Source organism: Microtus oregoni, unplaced genomic scaffold (genome assembly GCF_018167655.1).
Source record: "Microtus oregoni isolate MIOR12 unplaced genomic scaffold, Mior012 000046F_ref0000063, whole genome shotgun sequence".
NCBI classification, from domain to species: domain Eukaryota; kingdom Metazoa; phylum Chordata; class Mammalia; order Rodentia; family Cricetidae; genus Microtus; species Microtus oregoni.
Window position 1 is genome coordinate 15,843,572 of NW_024543220.1, and position 16,138 is coordinate 15,859,709.

Genomic DNA, 16,138 nt, shown 5'->3' on the forward strand with positions numbered 1-16,138 from the left:
CTCTGAAATAAAGCCGTGTTTACAGATTCCAGGGTATGTAGATTTCTCTTTTAGGGAAGATTGAACCCACTTTGGAGTAGAGGTGTGCAGTAAGACAAGAGGTGGCCCAACAAATGTATGGGTGCTTTTTTCCCCGAAGACACTTCTGGAAGCTTTAAAAATTAAAGCAGAGTTCATTCTCGGTTTCTATTTAGAGTGTGGTTTGTCCAGGTTTGTCCTCTGCTCTAGCCTCACGGATAGGTGGCCTCCGTTTCATCCTCAGAATGTCCTGGGTTGGAGACAATAAATCCCAAATTTAAGCTATGAATGCCCCCAGTACTCTAACAAAGGTTCATGGGAGGGCTCCTGACTAGAGAAAAGGTGTGACAGATGATAGAGGTGGCTTTGCTCCTTCCCTCTATTGTTTTGAAATCCTCTGTTCCCCCCAAGTGCCTTCCCTGCTAGACTCTGGTTCTCACCACGTATCCCAGAGGCCTATGGGAAATGGCTGTTGGTGTTTGCTTTTCTCTGATTGGCCACAAAAACCAAACAAATATAAACAAAAAACCCGGGTGTGGGGGGAGCTGGAGGGATGGCTCAGTGGTTAAGAGCATTGGCTGCTCTTCCAGAGGTCCTGAGTTCAATTCTCAGCACTCACTTGTCAGGTCACAACTATCTATAACTTCAGTTCCAGGGGATCTGACACCCTCACATACATACAGGCAAAACACCAATGCACATGAAATAAAAGTAAATAAATTCAACCCAAAGGAATCATCCAGTAAGATGCTCTTGACTGTTTGAAGGTATTTGGAGAAGAAGCGATTGCTGTTTCCGAGATTCTTCTTTGTCTCTGACCCGGTTCTGCTGGAAATCCTCGGACAGGCCAGTGACTCCCACACCATACAGGTATGACCCAAACATCCTGGGGTTAAACCGCTTTGTCCATGGGATCTGTAATCAAGAACAGAGATAGAGTTCTTGTCTTAGCAGTGCAAGGTAAGAAGGATGAGAACCAAAAATCCTGATGGTACAGCTGGGAGGATGGCTCAGCTGGTAAAGTGGCTTGCCATAAAGACATGAGGACCCAAGTTCAATTCCCAGAACCTATGTTAAAAGAAAGTTCTGGGAACAATGGTGTATTCTTCTAATACCACCACCGTGGAGGCAGAAAGGGGCAGACCCCTAGGGTTCGCTGGCTAGCTAGCCTAGCTGACTCAGTGAATTCCAGGCCCTGTTTCACCATACAAGGAAAGTTAGTACCTGAGGATGACATGTAATGTTCTGAGCACCCGCTACAGCACACATGCATACACATGAATATACATCTGCACACACATACAAAGTACGATGATAAAATGCCCTGTTTTGTATGGTCTTAGAGCCTATTGGCCTCACACACTCCCCGTTCACTAACCACCAAGGTCTCGGTTTCCTTAACTGTAAGATCTGTGGAAAGAGAAGACAGTTGAGAGAGAAAGTGAGAGGGAGGGACCTGTGCCTGGCAGGGAAGCAGACTGGGCTGGTATGGTTCAGTCTGTATCTGGAGAGCACAGAGGGATGGTCACTGAGCCGGTCTGGAGTCCAAGAAGCGACATTTGCTGGACTCGGGGACAATGTCATAGGATTTTAAAAAGTGGGCCACCATTGGTTGTCGTGGTATTCACCTTTAATCCCAGGACTCGGGAGGCTGAGGCAAGAGGAGCAGAGTTCAGGATCCAGTTTGGACTACATAGTGAGTTCTAAGCTAACCTGTTTTCAGCAAACCGTGTGCCTTTAAGTTAATCAAGGGTTGTGGTGGTCTCTATTGCTGTTTTTTTTATTACCATTTTATTTTCATTTTTGAGCTAAGAAAATAGATTCTCTTGTGTTTCATGAAGACAAAAAATACCAAGGTTTTATGCTTTAAAAATGATCTTGTTTATAATTTTGTGTATGTATATGTACCTATGGGTGCAGTAGCTACAGAGGCCAGAAGAGGGCGCCAGAGCCCCTGGAGCTGGAGTTACAGGCAGTTGAGAGCTGCCCAGTATGGATGCTGGGAATTGATCTTGAGTCCTGTGGAATGACAGGAAATGCTCTTAGTTGTTGAGCTGCCTCTCCAGCCTCTGCTAAGGCTTTAAAAGGCATCTCAGTAGCTTATGTGTTTGGCCCCATGTGTGATGTTTTGGCTCTGCCTCATGTCTCTTTCAGCCGCATCTTCCTGCAGTATCTGACAACATAAACGAGGTGACATTTCATTCCAAAGACTACGATCGAATGATGGCTGTAATATCAAGAGAAGGAGAAAAAATTATGGTAATTTATTTCTTTTGAAAAAGTTGTTGCTCGGATTTCTTTACAATTTAGGTTGAGGAGAATGCAATTGGCTTATGAAGAAGAACAGATATGGGGACTAGGGTGCGTAACCTTGGGCTCTAATTCTACAGCTCTGGTTTTATTATAAATTAGTATAGGTGAGTCAGTTAACTTCTCTGAGACTCATTTTATCAGCAGTAACAGCCTTTAGACTACATGATCTCCATGGTCTCTTCTAGTTATATTTTTAATTTCTTCCACCCATGTTTTCAATATTTTGCCCAGAGAGCTGGAGAGATGCTCAGTGGTTAAGAGTGTTGGCTGCCCTTCAGAGGGTCTGAGTTGGGTACCCAGCACCCATATCAGGTGGATTATAACTGCCTATAACTCCAGTTCCAGAAGACCCAACACCCTCTTCTGACCCCCTTGGGCACCCACATGCATGTAGTGCATGAGTGTGTGTGTGTGTGTGTGTGTGTGTGTGTGCGTGCACATGCATGTTTGCGTACACACACCTGCACATGGGGTGAGAGAGAAATAAAAATAAAATACAAAAATCTAAAGCTGGGGCCACTCACTATACATGCATAGGTGCATTCATTTAAATCCACATATGCACACACATGCATGCAGTGCTCACGCAAAATTAACCAATAAATATTTGATGTGCACTATAGGAAAGTTTATTCTGTGTTGCAGTACTAGGATTTATCAAGTGTGACAGTTTATAAAAATACCATATGAATATTTGTTACATATTTATTATTTCTTTTTAGCTGGATACTCCAGTTATGGCCAAAGGTCCCGTAGAGATTTGGCTTCTGGACTTGTTAAAAGTCCAGATGTCGTCATTGCATAATATAATCCGGTCTGCCTTCTATCAAATCAGCGATTCGGGATTTCTCCTGCTACCTTTTCTCCACCACTTCCCGGCACAGGTGAGGGCCACACTGTTCACTAATGATAGAATGATGTGGAAATCGAGGGGGGCTGTGCTGAGCCTGATGGGTGGGGGCTGCTATGGTTCCACCTCAAGTTTACCCCATTCCGTACCATGACTCCCCCTATCCCCCCGACAGGGTTTCTCTGTAGCTTTGACTGTCCTGGAACTCGCTCTGTAGACCAGGCTGGCCTGGAACTCAGAGATCCGCCTGCCTCTGCCTCCTGAGTGCTGGGATTAAAGGCGTGCATTATCTCACCCGGCCTCTCATTCTTAAGGACATATGCCAAGACTCAAACAGCAAATGGAAAATATCATCTTATAGATCAGTGGTTCTCAAACTGTGGGTCACAACCACTTTGGGGGAGTTGTGTATCAGACATTTACATTGAGATTCATAACAGTAGCAAAATTACAATTGTGAATTAACAAGAAAAAAATAATTGTATGATTGGGGATCAGCACAACGTACAGAACTGAATTAAAGGGTCACACGTAATTGGACGTTTTCGTCAGGACCATTGGCTCCCCAGTAATGACACAGAGACTTCTTATTAATTATGAGAGCTTGGCTGATAGCTTGGGCTTGTTTCTAACTAGCTCTTATAACTTAAATTAACCCATAGCTTTTACTCGACTTTCTTCACCTGGCTCGATTACCTTCTCTTTGTAAAGCCCATGCTGCTGGCTCTGCATTCCTGCGTCTCCTCACGACTCCCCCATTCTTCCCAGCCTCCTCTCTGCCCCTCAGATCCTGCCTAGCTATTGGCCATTCAGCCTTTTATTAAACCAACCAGAGTGACCTGTCTTCACAGCACACCAAAAGATTATTCCACAACAGTCGCAGCCTTAAGGACGGTTGAGGATATGGATAAGGATATGGATACTGACATGCGTAGGGAACTAACCACACATTTTCCTGGCATGCATCCTGCCTTGTCAGGGAGGGAATGGGTGTTCTTGGCGACAGTTCTGGCCCATGTCTCTCATAAGTTCCCTGTGATGTGCCAAGTACCGTTAAACCCCAGTGTAGGGAATAAAGAACTGTCACTCCCGTTAAGATTTCACCCAGGACAAATGAGAAGTGGTTTCCAGTCTCTTCATAAGTAGCACAAGCTAGAAGAGATTCCCAAAGGGAAAAATAAACAACAGAGTTTTGTCCTAACTTCATTTCCTGCCCCAGCTGAACTCCAATTAGTTCCTGAATTAATGAGCATCCTTTGGAGACAGCTAAAGATGATTGGACATTAATTATTCAACCTGTATATGCACACGCAAGGATCAGCCTCCACCGCAGAGGTGATTTTAGTGCTGCAGCTTATTGTTTTTTAGTTGCTTTGGTGATATTTAATGCTCTTGATAAAGATTAAAGGCAAGTTTTCCTTGGTAAGCTGGAAAAAATGGGCTTCTTAGGGTTAAGGTGACATTTTCTCTCCTTGGGAAGCACGGGCCACTCTGTATTCTCGAGGCTCTCTCAGGCTGGGAATTAGTATTCGGAGGAGCATGAGCAGCAGTTCAGAGCAGTGGCGGAATTGCACAGGACCTAATGGAAACGCTGCGTGCCTTCCCGGGTTTCTTCCAGCGTTATTCCTTTAAAGCATTTTTTTTCCCCAAATAGATGAAATCTGCCTGCTATCAAGTTAATTTAAAAAAAATTGCCGAATACCCCATCTCTGCTGTCTCTTAGAACCTATTTTAAAAGATTATGAATACAGTGGAGCATTGTTATGAAAATCTGGGAAAATTTGAAAACTACAAAATAGGGATAAAAATTACTTATATTTATGCCACTTGGAAATGATGGCTATATTTTATCCCATTTCCTCCTAGAATGTTTTATGTATGTGTGTGTGTGTGTGCGTGTGTGCACACACACACACACATAGAATTTTTACTTAATGCTTAAAAAAAGCAACCCCGTTTGCTGCGTGCGAATGGCGGCAGCTGGAACGAGCTGCACACATGCTGTCTCCGTGCGCCTGCAGGTTGGGCTTCTGGGCATCCAGATGCTGTGGACGCACGACTCAGAGGAGGCTTTAAACAACGCAAAGGACGACAGGAAAATCATGCAAATTACCAACCAGAAATTTCTGGATATTCTGAATACTCTCATCAGTCAGACGACGCACGACCTGAGCAAGTTTGACAGAGTGAAGTTTGAGACTTTGATCACCATCCACGTACACCAGAGAGACATTTTTGATGACTTGGTAAAGTATCCCCGCCCACCCGCCCCTGCCTTGTCAAAATGATTTAGTCTAGTAGCTAGTAGTGAGCGCTCGGATGTTATCCGGAATGATGAACTGGCATGCGCTCTAGTTCCTCGCGCGTCCCTTTCATAAATGTCTTCGCCTGAGTAGGTGCCCTGGCGGCTTCAAACAACGTGCGTGTGTTTTCATTTATTATTTTTCGGAAAAATTTGGTTTCTGTTTTTTTTTTTGTTTTGTTCCCTTTTCTGTTGTTTGTTTTTAAAACACTTTGTTGAAATGAATGCACACATGTTTTTGAGATAGGGTCTCGCTATGTTTCCTTAGATGTCCTGGGACTTGCTCTGTAGACCAGGCTGGCTTCAAACTCACACATCCCTCTGCCTCAGCCTCCTGAGTGCTGGGATGAAAGGCGTGCGCCACCATGCAGACCTAAAGTCACAAACAAAAACATCACACAGCTCGGTTAGGGAAACCACTCAAAGAAATATTGCCCAGTGCCAAACGCAGTGCCTTTCCCCGCGCTTCTTTCTGTAGAGATAGAAAGACCATTCGGAAGCCATGGAGATTCACCCAGGGCTTAAATTTTGACTGTCAATTATGTTTTTTTTAAAAGATATATTTATTTATTTATTCATTTATTTATTATGTATCCAATGTTCTGCCTGCATGTTTGCCTGCACACCAGAAGAGGGCACCAGATCTCATTACAGATGGTTGTGAGCCACCGTGTGGTTGCTGGGAATTGAACTCAGGACCTCTGGAAGAAAGACACTGTCATAATTGAAACCAGAACAACATCTTTTAGTACAGGATAACACTGAGAAAAGAGTCCGAGGAAAAGTGTGATTAGCTGAGGAAAGACAGGATACAGGCGAAAGGACACACGAGTGGTAATGGAGGGTATAAAGTTGCTTTTTTTTTTTTTTTTTTTGGATTTTTCGAGACAGGGTTTCTCCGTAGCTTTTGGTTCCTGTCCTGGAACTAGCTCTTGTAGACCAGGCTGGCCTCGAACTCACAGAGATCCACCTGCCTCCGCCTCCCGAGTGCTGGGATTAAAGGCGTGCGCCACCACCGCCCGGCGGTATAAAGTTGCTTTATCCAGGTACTAGTTTCAAAAGTCTGGAACCCATTAGTTTGTTAGGAATTAATTGCTCTCCTAAACAAATGCTCAAGTTCATGACACAGTTTAGTCAGAACAGGTGGTGAGCTGTGGGGGACCAGCTGAGAAAGGAGAACTTCAGGTTGAGCGGAAGCAAGCCTTGGTTAATGTGGATGGCCGTCGTCTAGTCCTTAGCATCCAGTGGAACTTGACAGGAAAGCATATCTACGGAGGGAGCAGCTCGAGGTAGCTGATCACGTGGGTCCACAGCCGGGAAGCGGAAGACAGAACCACCTGCTGTGCTTCTGCTTAGCTCCTGTGCTGCTTGCTGCTCTGTGGCTGTGATAAAATGCCGTGACTAAGTGTGGCTTAAGGATGGCAGGGTTGATTTTGGCTCCAAGTTAGAGTCTGTGAAGACAGGAATGGCCCAGCATGGTGGCGGGAGCTGGAAGCTAGTCCATCACATCACGTGCAGGCGAGCACCATGTGCATGCAGTGCCCATGGAGGCCAGAAGAGGGAGCCAGAACCCCGGAACTGGAGCCACTGTGCTGGTGCTGGGAACTGAATCTGGGCAATGAGGAGCGAGTGCTCTTAACTGCCGAACCATCTCCCTTGACTTTCTTTAGCAGTGTGGTTTGTAGTTCATTGAAATTTCTTGGCTTTGCCCCACTCTTCCGTTTTTGGTAAGTTCCAGAAAGCAGACCCCGTGTCTCCCTGTGCTCACCCAGTGTGGTGCCAGCACAAGAAGGCCGGCAATACATCCTGTTAAGTGGAGACTAGCCAGCTTACTCCCAAGTGACTCACAACCACCCACGCGCTGAGCTTCCAGGCCATTGCAGTCCGTTTGTCACTTTTCCTGCTTTGGGTTTTCCAGGTGAAAATGCACATCAAGTCAGTCACCGACTTCGAGTGGCTGAAACAGAGCAGATTTTATTTCAAGGAAGATTTGGATCAGACCGTGGTGTCCATCACAGATGTCGATTTCATCTACCAGAACGAGTTTCTCGGCTGCACGGACCGCCTTGTGATCACCCCGTTAACAGACAGGTAGGAACCCCGGCGCTCGCGGCTATACTTGGTAATTCAATGGCATGCTTAGACTACATTGAAAAAAAAAATCCACACTGAAATATTCATAAACTCATGTTGTTGCCATCTCGGGTCTGTGCTGGGCCATCAGATGCAGCCTAACATTGAAATAACCCTCATTGTTGCTTACACGGACACATGCATTAATGTTTTATGAAGTAGAAACAGACGAAAGAATAAAATCAGGATTGAATGTTTGCTTTGAGTAATTTAATAATGATTTTGAGAGGTTGTGAGAGGGAAAAATGCCCTGAAACCATAAAGGAAGTTAATAACATTGCAAAAAGGAAAGCACCTTTGGTAGCGTTCAGTGTAGTCTGCTGGGTTTGCAGTTTTTGTTGGATTTTGTTTATTTATTTATTTATTTATTTATTTATTTATTTTTGAGTCAGGGCCTTGCTGTTTACCCCTGGCTGACCTGACACTTATGTAGACTTGACTGACCTGGAACTCACAGCGATCCCCCTGCCTCTGCTTCCAGGGTGCTAAGATTAAAGGAAGGAAATCATCACACACTGCCTGTTTTGTTTTTGTTGAGATAAAAATCTCACGATGTAGCCCTGGCTGGCATGGGATTCGCTGTGTGTCCTGGACTGGTCTTAAACTGGCAGCGATGCCCCTGCCTCTGCCTCCTGAGTCTTGCAGGAGTGCAGCGCCGTAGTCTGCCAGTCTCTCGGTTTCTCAGATGTGGAAACTGAATTTAACGTTTCTTGGCCGAGTCTGTCTCAGTCAGTGACGGGTACTGTCGCCCAGTAGGGTGCGAATCTTTTCCACCTTCACATCCCCCGCACCCTCAGTTCAGTTTGCCACACGTAGAAAGTTCGCTGTACGTGTCTGTGGATTTACTGCTGCCGTGTCGATGGAGCCCGCTTCCAGGTAAAATTACAGCGGGACCGTTCCGTGTGTTCAGCTTCCTCTTGCTTTCTCCCATCCCGCTCTGTCTGGTTGCCGCTTTGCGTGGGCCGTCCAAGCTCTGTGCCGGACAGGGTCTTCCCTGGGTTTCAGGTGCTACATCACGCTGGCTCAGGCGTTGGGAATGAACATGGGCGGGGCTCCAGCAGGACCAGCCGGGACGGGCAAAACGGAAACCACCAAAGACATGGGCAGGTGTCTGGGGAAGTACGTGGTTGTGTTCAACTGCTCGGATCAGATGGACTTCCGGGGCCTGGGAAGGATTTTCAAAGGTAAGTATCTCAGTTTTGGTGAGTCTATTTTGTCATTGCCCTTTGGTGTTTTTGATGTAAATGTTAAATGACACTATCATCATTATCCTCGGTTGCTTTATATCGTACGGCACTCTGGATTAAAAGTGACCGGTTATCATAAATTCAGCGTGGCTCAATGTTGCTGATCGTGTTATGTTGCGTACACTGAATGTGTATTGGAATCTGAAGACAGAATCAATTGTAACAGTCACACAGTAGTGGAGGAGAGCTAGTCTTCGTAGCAGATTGGTACATGCGACTTCCCTTTGGTGGGCTAAAGCCCACTGAAATGGAAGGTTTTTTTTTTAATTTAAATATTTATTTAAATATTTATTTATTTATTTATTATGTACACAATATTCTGTCTGTGTGTATGCCTGCAGGCCAGAAGAGGCACCAGACCTCATTACAGATGGTTGTGAGCCACCATGTGGTTGCTGGGAATTGAACTCAGGACCTTTCGAAGAGCAGGCAATGCTCTTAACCTCTGAGCCATCTCTCCAGCCCCTGGAGGGGTTTTTTAAAAGCACAGTTACAAAGAGGTGATTTCAGCTAACACTGAGGAAGAAAAGACCTCTACGGGCACATCGGTGTCAGTGCTCAGTCCGACTTGGTGTAACTCAGCTCTCTGAAATAGAAGTCCTGCCAGAGGACATCCCAGATGGGGCCCCTGCAAGGGTCGGGGGAGCTGTCCTGCCTCTCCCATCCCTTCCTCCAAGGCACCAGAGGCAGGCGTCTCAATCAGGAGTTTGCATCTGTGTTAAGTCAAAACCACTGGCTCAACATGACCAGAAGAGCCTAGGGTGGTGTCTAGGATGATAAGGAGTCTCCAGGCTTGAGATGATAGAGGCGTTGCCTAGCGAGCATGAAGCTCTGAGCTCCATCCTCAGTACCAGACAAGCAGCCTGTGGTTGTGCAAATGTAATCCCAGCACTCCACGGGTAGAGGCAGGAGGGTCAGGAGTTCAAGGCCAGTCTTGGCCTCAGAGTGGGTTCTAGACAAATCTGGGCTACATGAGACCTTGTCTCAAAGAAGAACACACACACCCACACATGCACAGAGAAGAGAGAGAGAGAGAGAGAGGAGAGAGTGCATAAAGACTGCTAAGCTGAATTAAAGAAGAAACAGAAGAAAACTCAATAAACTCAGTGAAATTAATAGCTTCAGAGACAATTGAGATCTTTATACTCTTTAGCCGACTGAAGAAACCAGGCTGTTAGGGAAAAAAATATCAATTGAGACACAAGGAAATTTACAGAGGGAAAAAACCCACTCTGTCTTGAGTTACAAAAAGATGAGGAGATGGGAGGTTTGACAGAAAAGCGTTACAGGTCTGAACATCCCAGCATCCTTAGAATGGGCGTCCCCAAGGGCGAGGGCAGAAGGCTGGGCAAATGGCGGAAGAAATAAAGCATTCCGTACAGCTGCGGGTGATAAAGGCGCCTGTCCTTAGAGAGTCGGGAAGGAACAGTGCTCGCGATCTCCGGGCCTGCCTTTGTGCATGGCTTTGTAAGAAATACATAAAACCCCTCTGGCCATCTCATCCAGCAACCTGACATTCCTCTCGCTCTGTAATAAAAGAACACGGAGAGATCAGACCTGCTGAGAGGCATCCCATATTCTGCCGTTTCCCCCAGAGCCTGGAGAACCGTTCCTCTCCAGCCTAATTGAAGGCCGTGGTCCTCACAGGCAGGGTCTGATTTACCACCTCTCAGGACCCCTGCCTACAACTCAGTACTGTGAGTTCCCTGTGTTTGGTGACGGTATGCAAATAATTAAACATCTCCCATCGCAAGGATGAAACGCGCCTTCCTAAGCAGCCCGATGTGAAGCGGCACATACATTGTGTTTAGGCACAATTTTGGGGAGCCCTTGGCAGACCCGATGGCTCTCATGTAAGTGCCTCGCACAGGGAAACTTTGCAAATCAACCATTTCTCCTGCCAGGTCTCGCGCAGTCGGGTTCCTGGGGCTGTTTTGATGAGTTTAACAGAATTGAATTGCCTGTCTTATCTGTGGCGGCCCAACAAATTTACATAGTTTTGACGGCAAGGAAGGAGAGGAAAAAGCAGTTCATTTTCTCAGATGGTGATTGTGTGGATTTGAATCCGGAATTTGGAATCTTCCTGACAATGGTGAGAACATGAGAAAATTGTTAATTGTTGCAGATATAAATAGATGATAAATTAACCAAAGTCATGGACTCACTCTCGTTTTTTTTAAAGAAGGCTTATTTTAAATTAATTATGTGTGCCCATGTGTGTCTGTGTGCATGTGAGTGTAGTACCTATGGCGGCCAGAAGAGGGCGTCGGATACCCTGGAGCTGAACTCTGCAGGTAGTCATGAGATGTCTGCTGTGGGTGCTGGGACCTGAACCCCAGCGCTCTACAAGGGCAGCTCTTACAGATGTGAGTTTCTTAAAACCATGAAGATAACTTTCCTCCTCAATGCCTCCTGTCCGTATGGGTCGACTGGGATGGGCTCAGCTTTGTGTATCCTTACTTTGGTATTAGGCCCATCAGGTGGTCACTGTCTCCATCACTGTGGGATGGCATAGCAAAGAGAAAATGAATAACCATGCGTTGGCCTAGAGTTTCCACCCAAGAGGGACACATGCAGGTCTCATGGGGCCAACTGCATCCACCTTCAAGGGGGCCTAGAGGGTGGGTGTTGTTATACAGGCAGGAGAAGGAAGTGAGGCTGACGGCCCACACATGCCCCTTGTCTCACCCTAGAGCTGCAAGAGCCTCTGGGTAAAGGTCTTCTGGTTGAGCCTGTAAGAGAAGTTAGCTGTGTGTGTGCTATGTATGCAGGTACACGCTGTGTGTGCTATGTATGCAGGTACACGCTGTGTGTGCTTGCACATGCTCCCATGTATGGGCCTGTGGAGTCTTTCCATGTTAATCACCTTTTGAAACAGCGCCTCTCACCGGAACTGGTACCATTACAGATGGTTGTGAGCTACCGTGTGGGTGATGGGAGCTGAACCTGGGTTTCCAAGAGCAGCCAGTGCCCTTAACTGCTCAGTCACCCCTCCAGCCCCTCTCTTCTAATATCATACTTTAGATCATAGTTGCTCAGGTCTATGTTTTCAGTTCTGTTTTCCCTTTTCTATATTTTCAACTAGCAGACACACAGATGCTTGATTTTTTTTTGAAAAACTGTGTATAGCTTTAATAACGAATTGAAAGATGGATATATTAAAAAAGGTATGATATGAAATGCTATTAAATATGGATGGTCCAGTCCACATTTTTGAGAAAGTGAGACTATTCCATATACTTAATATTCCTGTGCACTGCCTTAAAATCTGAATTAGGGGCCTGAAATGTATTTATATCCAGGAAATAAAAATTGAACCAATAATTGAAAGTTAAATATATTTTAACTCTTAGAACCCTGGATATGCTGGGCGCCAGGAGCTGCCGGAAAACTTAAAAATCCAGTTCAGAACAGTTGCAATGATGGTTCCCGACAGGCAGGTATGCGTCAGGGCTTAAGCGGATAATCTATGTGGTTTGCTCTTTCTCCTAGTAAAGTTGCTTTAAAACGCCTCACTGTGTCGATCTGCAGATCATTATGCGAGTTAAACTTGCAAGCTGTGGTTTCCTTGAAAACGTTATCTTGGCGCAGAAGTTTTACGTTCTCTATAAACTCTGCGAAGAGCAGCTTACTAAGCAGGTAACAGCATATTTATTGTTTTCATCAGTAAGGAATTTAAATTTTTGTTTGAACCTGTGTGTATGTGTGTGTGGGTATGTGCATGTAAGTGCTGGTACCCACATAGGCCAGGAGAGGGCAGCAGAGCCTTCTGAGCTAGAGCTGCAAGTGTTTGGAAGCTGCCAGCTGTGGGTCCTTGTCAAGAGGCTAGGCATTTGAAATCTATTGTTTGTCTCTCAGACTGGATCTGGCTGTCTTATTCTGAAAAGAGACGTAGGTTGGAATCCTGCCCTGTGACCTTGCTTTCTCTGATGGACCGATTCCTTTTTTACTCTAAGGAAAGGGAGAAGAGTTGTGTTCCCAACACTTCGCAGCATAGCGGCTCCGCAGTGCCCGCAGAATATCTGTACAGGGTGAGCCTGCACTTGGAAGTTCCCACTGAAGTTTCCTTGTTCTCCCTTTCCCCATCCTAGGTTCACTATGACTTTGGACTAAGAAATATCCTGTCTGTGCTGAGGACCCTTGGGTCTCAGAAAAGAGCCCGGCCAGAGGACAGTGAATTAAGTACGGTCATGCGAGGACTAAGAGACATGAACCTTTCCAAATTGGTAAATATCCCTGAACTTTCTCTCTCTCAAGACCCTGACCTGGTTTCTTTCTGCTCACCTGGCAAGGGAACTTTATATGTTGTGCTCTGAATGCAATAGTCACGAAGATAGTTGGTGTGTCTAACCAGCACCCCATGAAAGTGCCTCCCTTTGTCGGTCATGTGTAGTAAATCAAGCCGTCAGAGAGGGCTTCTGCTCCAGGTTTTCAATCCAGTTTCCTTTAAAATTCTTTTTGAATTTAATTTTATGTTTATATATATATGAGTTTTTTTCTTGAATATATGTTTATATATGTACCATGCATGCACAGTGTCCTTGGAGGAACTGGGGTTCTAGGTAGTTGTGACCCACCGTGTGGCCCTCTGCAAGAGCAACAAGTGCTCTTAATCAATGAGCGACCTCTCCTGCCACCTATTGTTTGTGTGTGTGCACACATGCATGTATGCGGGTGCATGTGGTCTATTGTTTGTGTGTGTGCACACGTGCATGTATGCGGGTGCATGTCGCCTATTGTTTGTGTGTGTGCACACATGCATGTATGCGGGTGCATGTGCGTGAGTGCTTGTGTGAAATGACACATCATGAGGCATCAGGTGGCAACTTTTGGGAGTCGGTTTTCTTCTGCCCTGTGGGTCCCAGCAACTGAGCTGAGGTTGTCAAGCTAGGCAGCAAGTGCCTTTGCCCATTGTGTATCTCCTTAGCACCCCCCTCCTTCTGTGTGTGTGTGTGTGTGTGTGTGTGTGCATGTGTCTCTCTGTATCTGTGTAAGTGCACGTATGTGTGTCTTTGTGGATGTCTGCCTATTGGGTCCAGAAGAGGGTGTCAGATGCCCTGGAGCTGGAGTTATGGACAGTTGTGAGCTGGGTGTTGAGGGTGCTGGGAACCAACTCAGGTTCTCTGGAAGAGCAGCGAGCTCTCTTAACTGCTGAGCCGTCTCTCCAGTCCTAAACATCAATTTCTTAATTTCCAAATAAACAGCGTCAGGTGTGCATGTGGAAATTAGAGGCGTGACCTCACTTTTTTTCGTGTTTGCTCTGGTGACAGCCAGAGTCGAGCTTATGTGCTACGTGATGTACCGCAGGTGAAGCCCTGTGTATGGGTGAGAAGGAGCGGCTGCAGGAAGTTTGCTTTCTAGGGTCTGAGCTAACCAAGAGCCTCTGGAGCTTTTGCATGTCTTCTTCAGACGTGCTTTTCTGTTAGGTCCTCTCAGCATCCCTGTGACAAGTTGACCTACTGTCGTAATTTGGGTGGGGCACCTCGGAGAGGCGTGAGGACTCATCTCATCCATGATCATAGTCAGTCACCTTTCCCGTGCCAGGCCCTCTGTTCCTTGTGCTTGGAACTTTGACAATCGAGAAAGCATCAGTGTGTGTGTGTGTGTGTGTGTGTGTGTGTGTGTGTGGTGCTCAGTGCTTGAGCACACTTGCTGCTCTTCCAGAGGATCTGAGTTCCGTTTCTAGCACCCATGTCGGGTGTAACTCTTGCTCCAGGGTGTCCTCCACCCTCTCCTGCCCTCTGTGGGTCCCTGCACGCAGGTGCACATGCCCACATACAGATACAGACACATAAATAAGAATAAATCTTAAAACAACACAAAAGTCATGGCGGGGGGTGGGCTTCAGAGGATAGAAAAATGTGAGAAGGGGCTGGAAGTTGGGAACTGGGCGATCTGTGTCTTAAAGACATGCCAAACCAAGAGTGGGAGTCGGCTTGCTCAAACCCAGTCCTTAAAAACAAAGACAGGACACTCTCAGATGGAGCGTCCGGCCGCTGCTGGATGAAGTCACTGAGGATAAGGGCTGTTTCCTACTGTAAGTGAGCTACCAATACCCTGTTTCCATGGTGGTGGGACTATAAATAGCCTGCTTTAAGGTTACCGTGAATATGAGCCTGTGAGGGGCAGATAAAGTAACGAGATGAAACACGGATCAAGGCTGGATTGTGGAATGCCTAGGTATTTTGAGCGCCATAGGGGTGGGTCCAGCGGTGGCGCCAAGAGTGCCAGGGGGTGCAAGCCTGCCTGGAGTTAGGAAACTATCCTCTGGGAATAAAGCAGCGAGGACCACGCACACACCCTACTCAGCGAAGGAATGATTGTTGACTGGCTGTGTTTGTGTCAATGCATGCCATCTTAGGTTGACGAAGACGAGCCCCTGTTCCTCAGCTTGATCAACGACCTGTTTCCGGGGTTACAGCTAGACAGCAGCACGTACGTGGACCTGCAGGCTGCCGTGAGCAACCAGGTCAACCTAGAAGGTCTGATTAACCACCCGCCCTGGAACCTCAAGTTAGTGCAGGTAAGGGCCTTAGGGGCTCACGGGCGAGTGCACAACAGGGGTCACGATGGCAGATCTTACCCCCTGGTACTGACTCCATGTAAGGGTCATCGCGAGAAGACTCCTCAGGGGGCTGTGTTTGGTTTTAGAAGGAATGCATTTGTCCTGTCTTGATGAAACCCGGCAGTCACGTAGTCTAGCTGGTACTTAACCTCATGAGAAGGTTGATAGTAACCAGAATCTGAGAAGAGTTGGGACAGGAGGCGACAGCCCAGCTGGCTTCTTTTTTTTTTGGGGGGGGGGGGGGTGTTTTGAGACAGGGTTTTTCTGTAGCTTTGGTGCCTGCCCCAGAACTAGCTCTTGTAGACCAGGCTGGCCTCAAACTCCCAGAGATCTTCCTGCCTCTGCCTCCCGAGTGCTGGGATTAAAGGCGTGCGCCACCACCGCCCAGCTCCCAGCTGGCTTCTTGCATTCACTCTGGTGGTATTACTGGGAGCAGATACCTCAGGGTTGCTCGTGTGTGTGTGTGTGTGTGTGTATGTGTGTGTGTGTGTGTGTATGTGTGTGAGTGTGAGCACATGTTATGATTCACCTATATTAGATGTCTAGCCCAGGCTGGCTTAGAACTTCCCATGTGGTTGAGGATGGCCCTGCCTCTGTCTCTGGAGTGCTGGGATCACAGATGTGCAATGCTAATCCCATCGTATACTGAGTACCAAAAGCCAAGGGCTTCATGTATGCAGGCAAGGATGAAGCGTGAATCTAATTAGTCT

The 16,138-nt window shown here is 46.6% G+C and overlaps 1 protein-coding gene across 2 annotated transcripts in view; it reads left to right on the top strand.

The window, feature by feature from the left end:
• Positions 1-16,138, top strand: part of Dnah8 (dynein axonemal heavy chain 8) — a 240,644-nt gene that overhangs the window by 95,551 nt on the left and 128,955 nt on the right. For both annotated transcript variants that reach the window (XM_041634704.1, XM_041634705.1), the window contains 11 exons: positions 786-888; positions 2,173-2,277; positions 3,054-3,215; positions 5,203-5,427; positions 7,402-7,574; positions 8,622-8,800; positions 10,768-10,955; positions 12,217-12,303; positions 12,395-12,502; positions 12,955-13,089; positions 15,225-15,386. In XM_041634704.1, the coding sequence (XP_041490638.1) occupies positions 786-888; positions 2,173-2,277; positions 3,054-3,215; positions 5,203-5,427; positions 7,402-7,574; positions 8,622-8,800; positions 10,768-10,955; positions 12,217-12,303; positions 12,395-12,502; positions 12,955-13,089; positions 15,225-15,386 (1,627 nt within the window). The remainder of the gene's footprint in view (positions 1-785; positions 889-2,172; positions 2,278-3,053; positions 3,216-5,202; positions 5,428-7,401; positions 7,575-8,621; positions 8,801-10,767; positions 10,956-12,216; positions 12,304-12,394; positions 12,503-12,954; positions 13,090-15,224; positions 15,387-16,138) is intronic.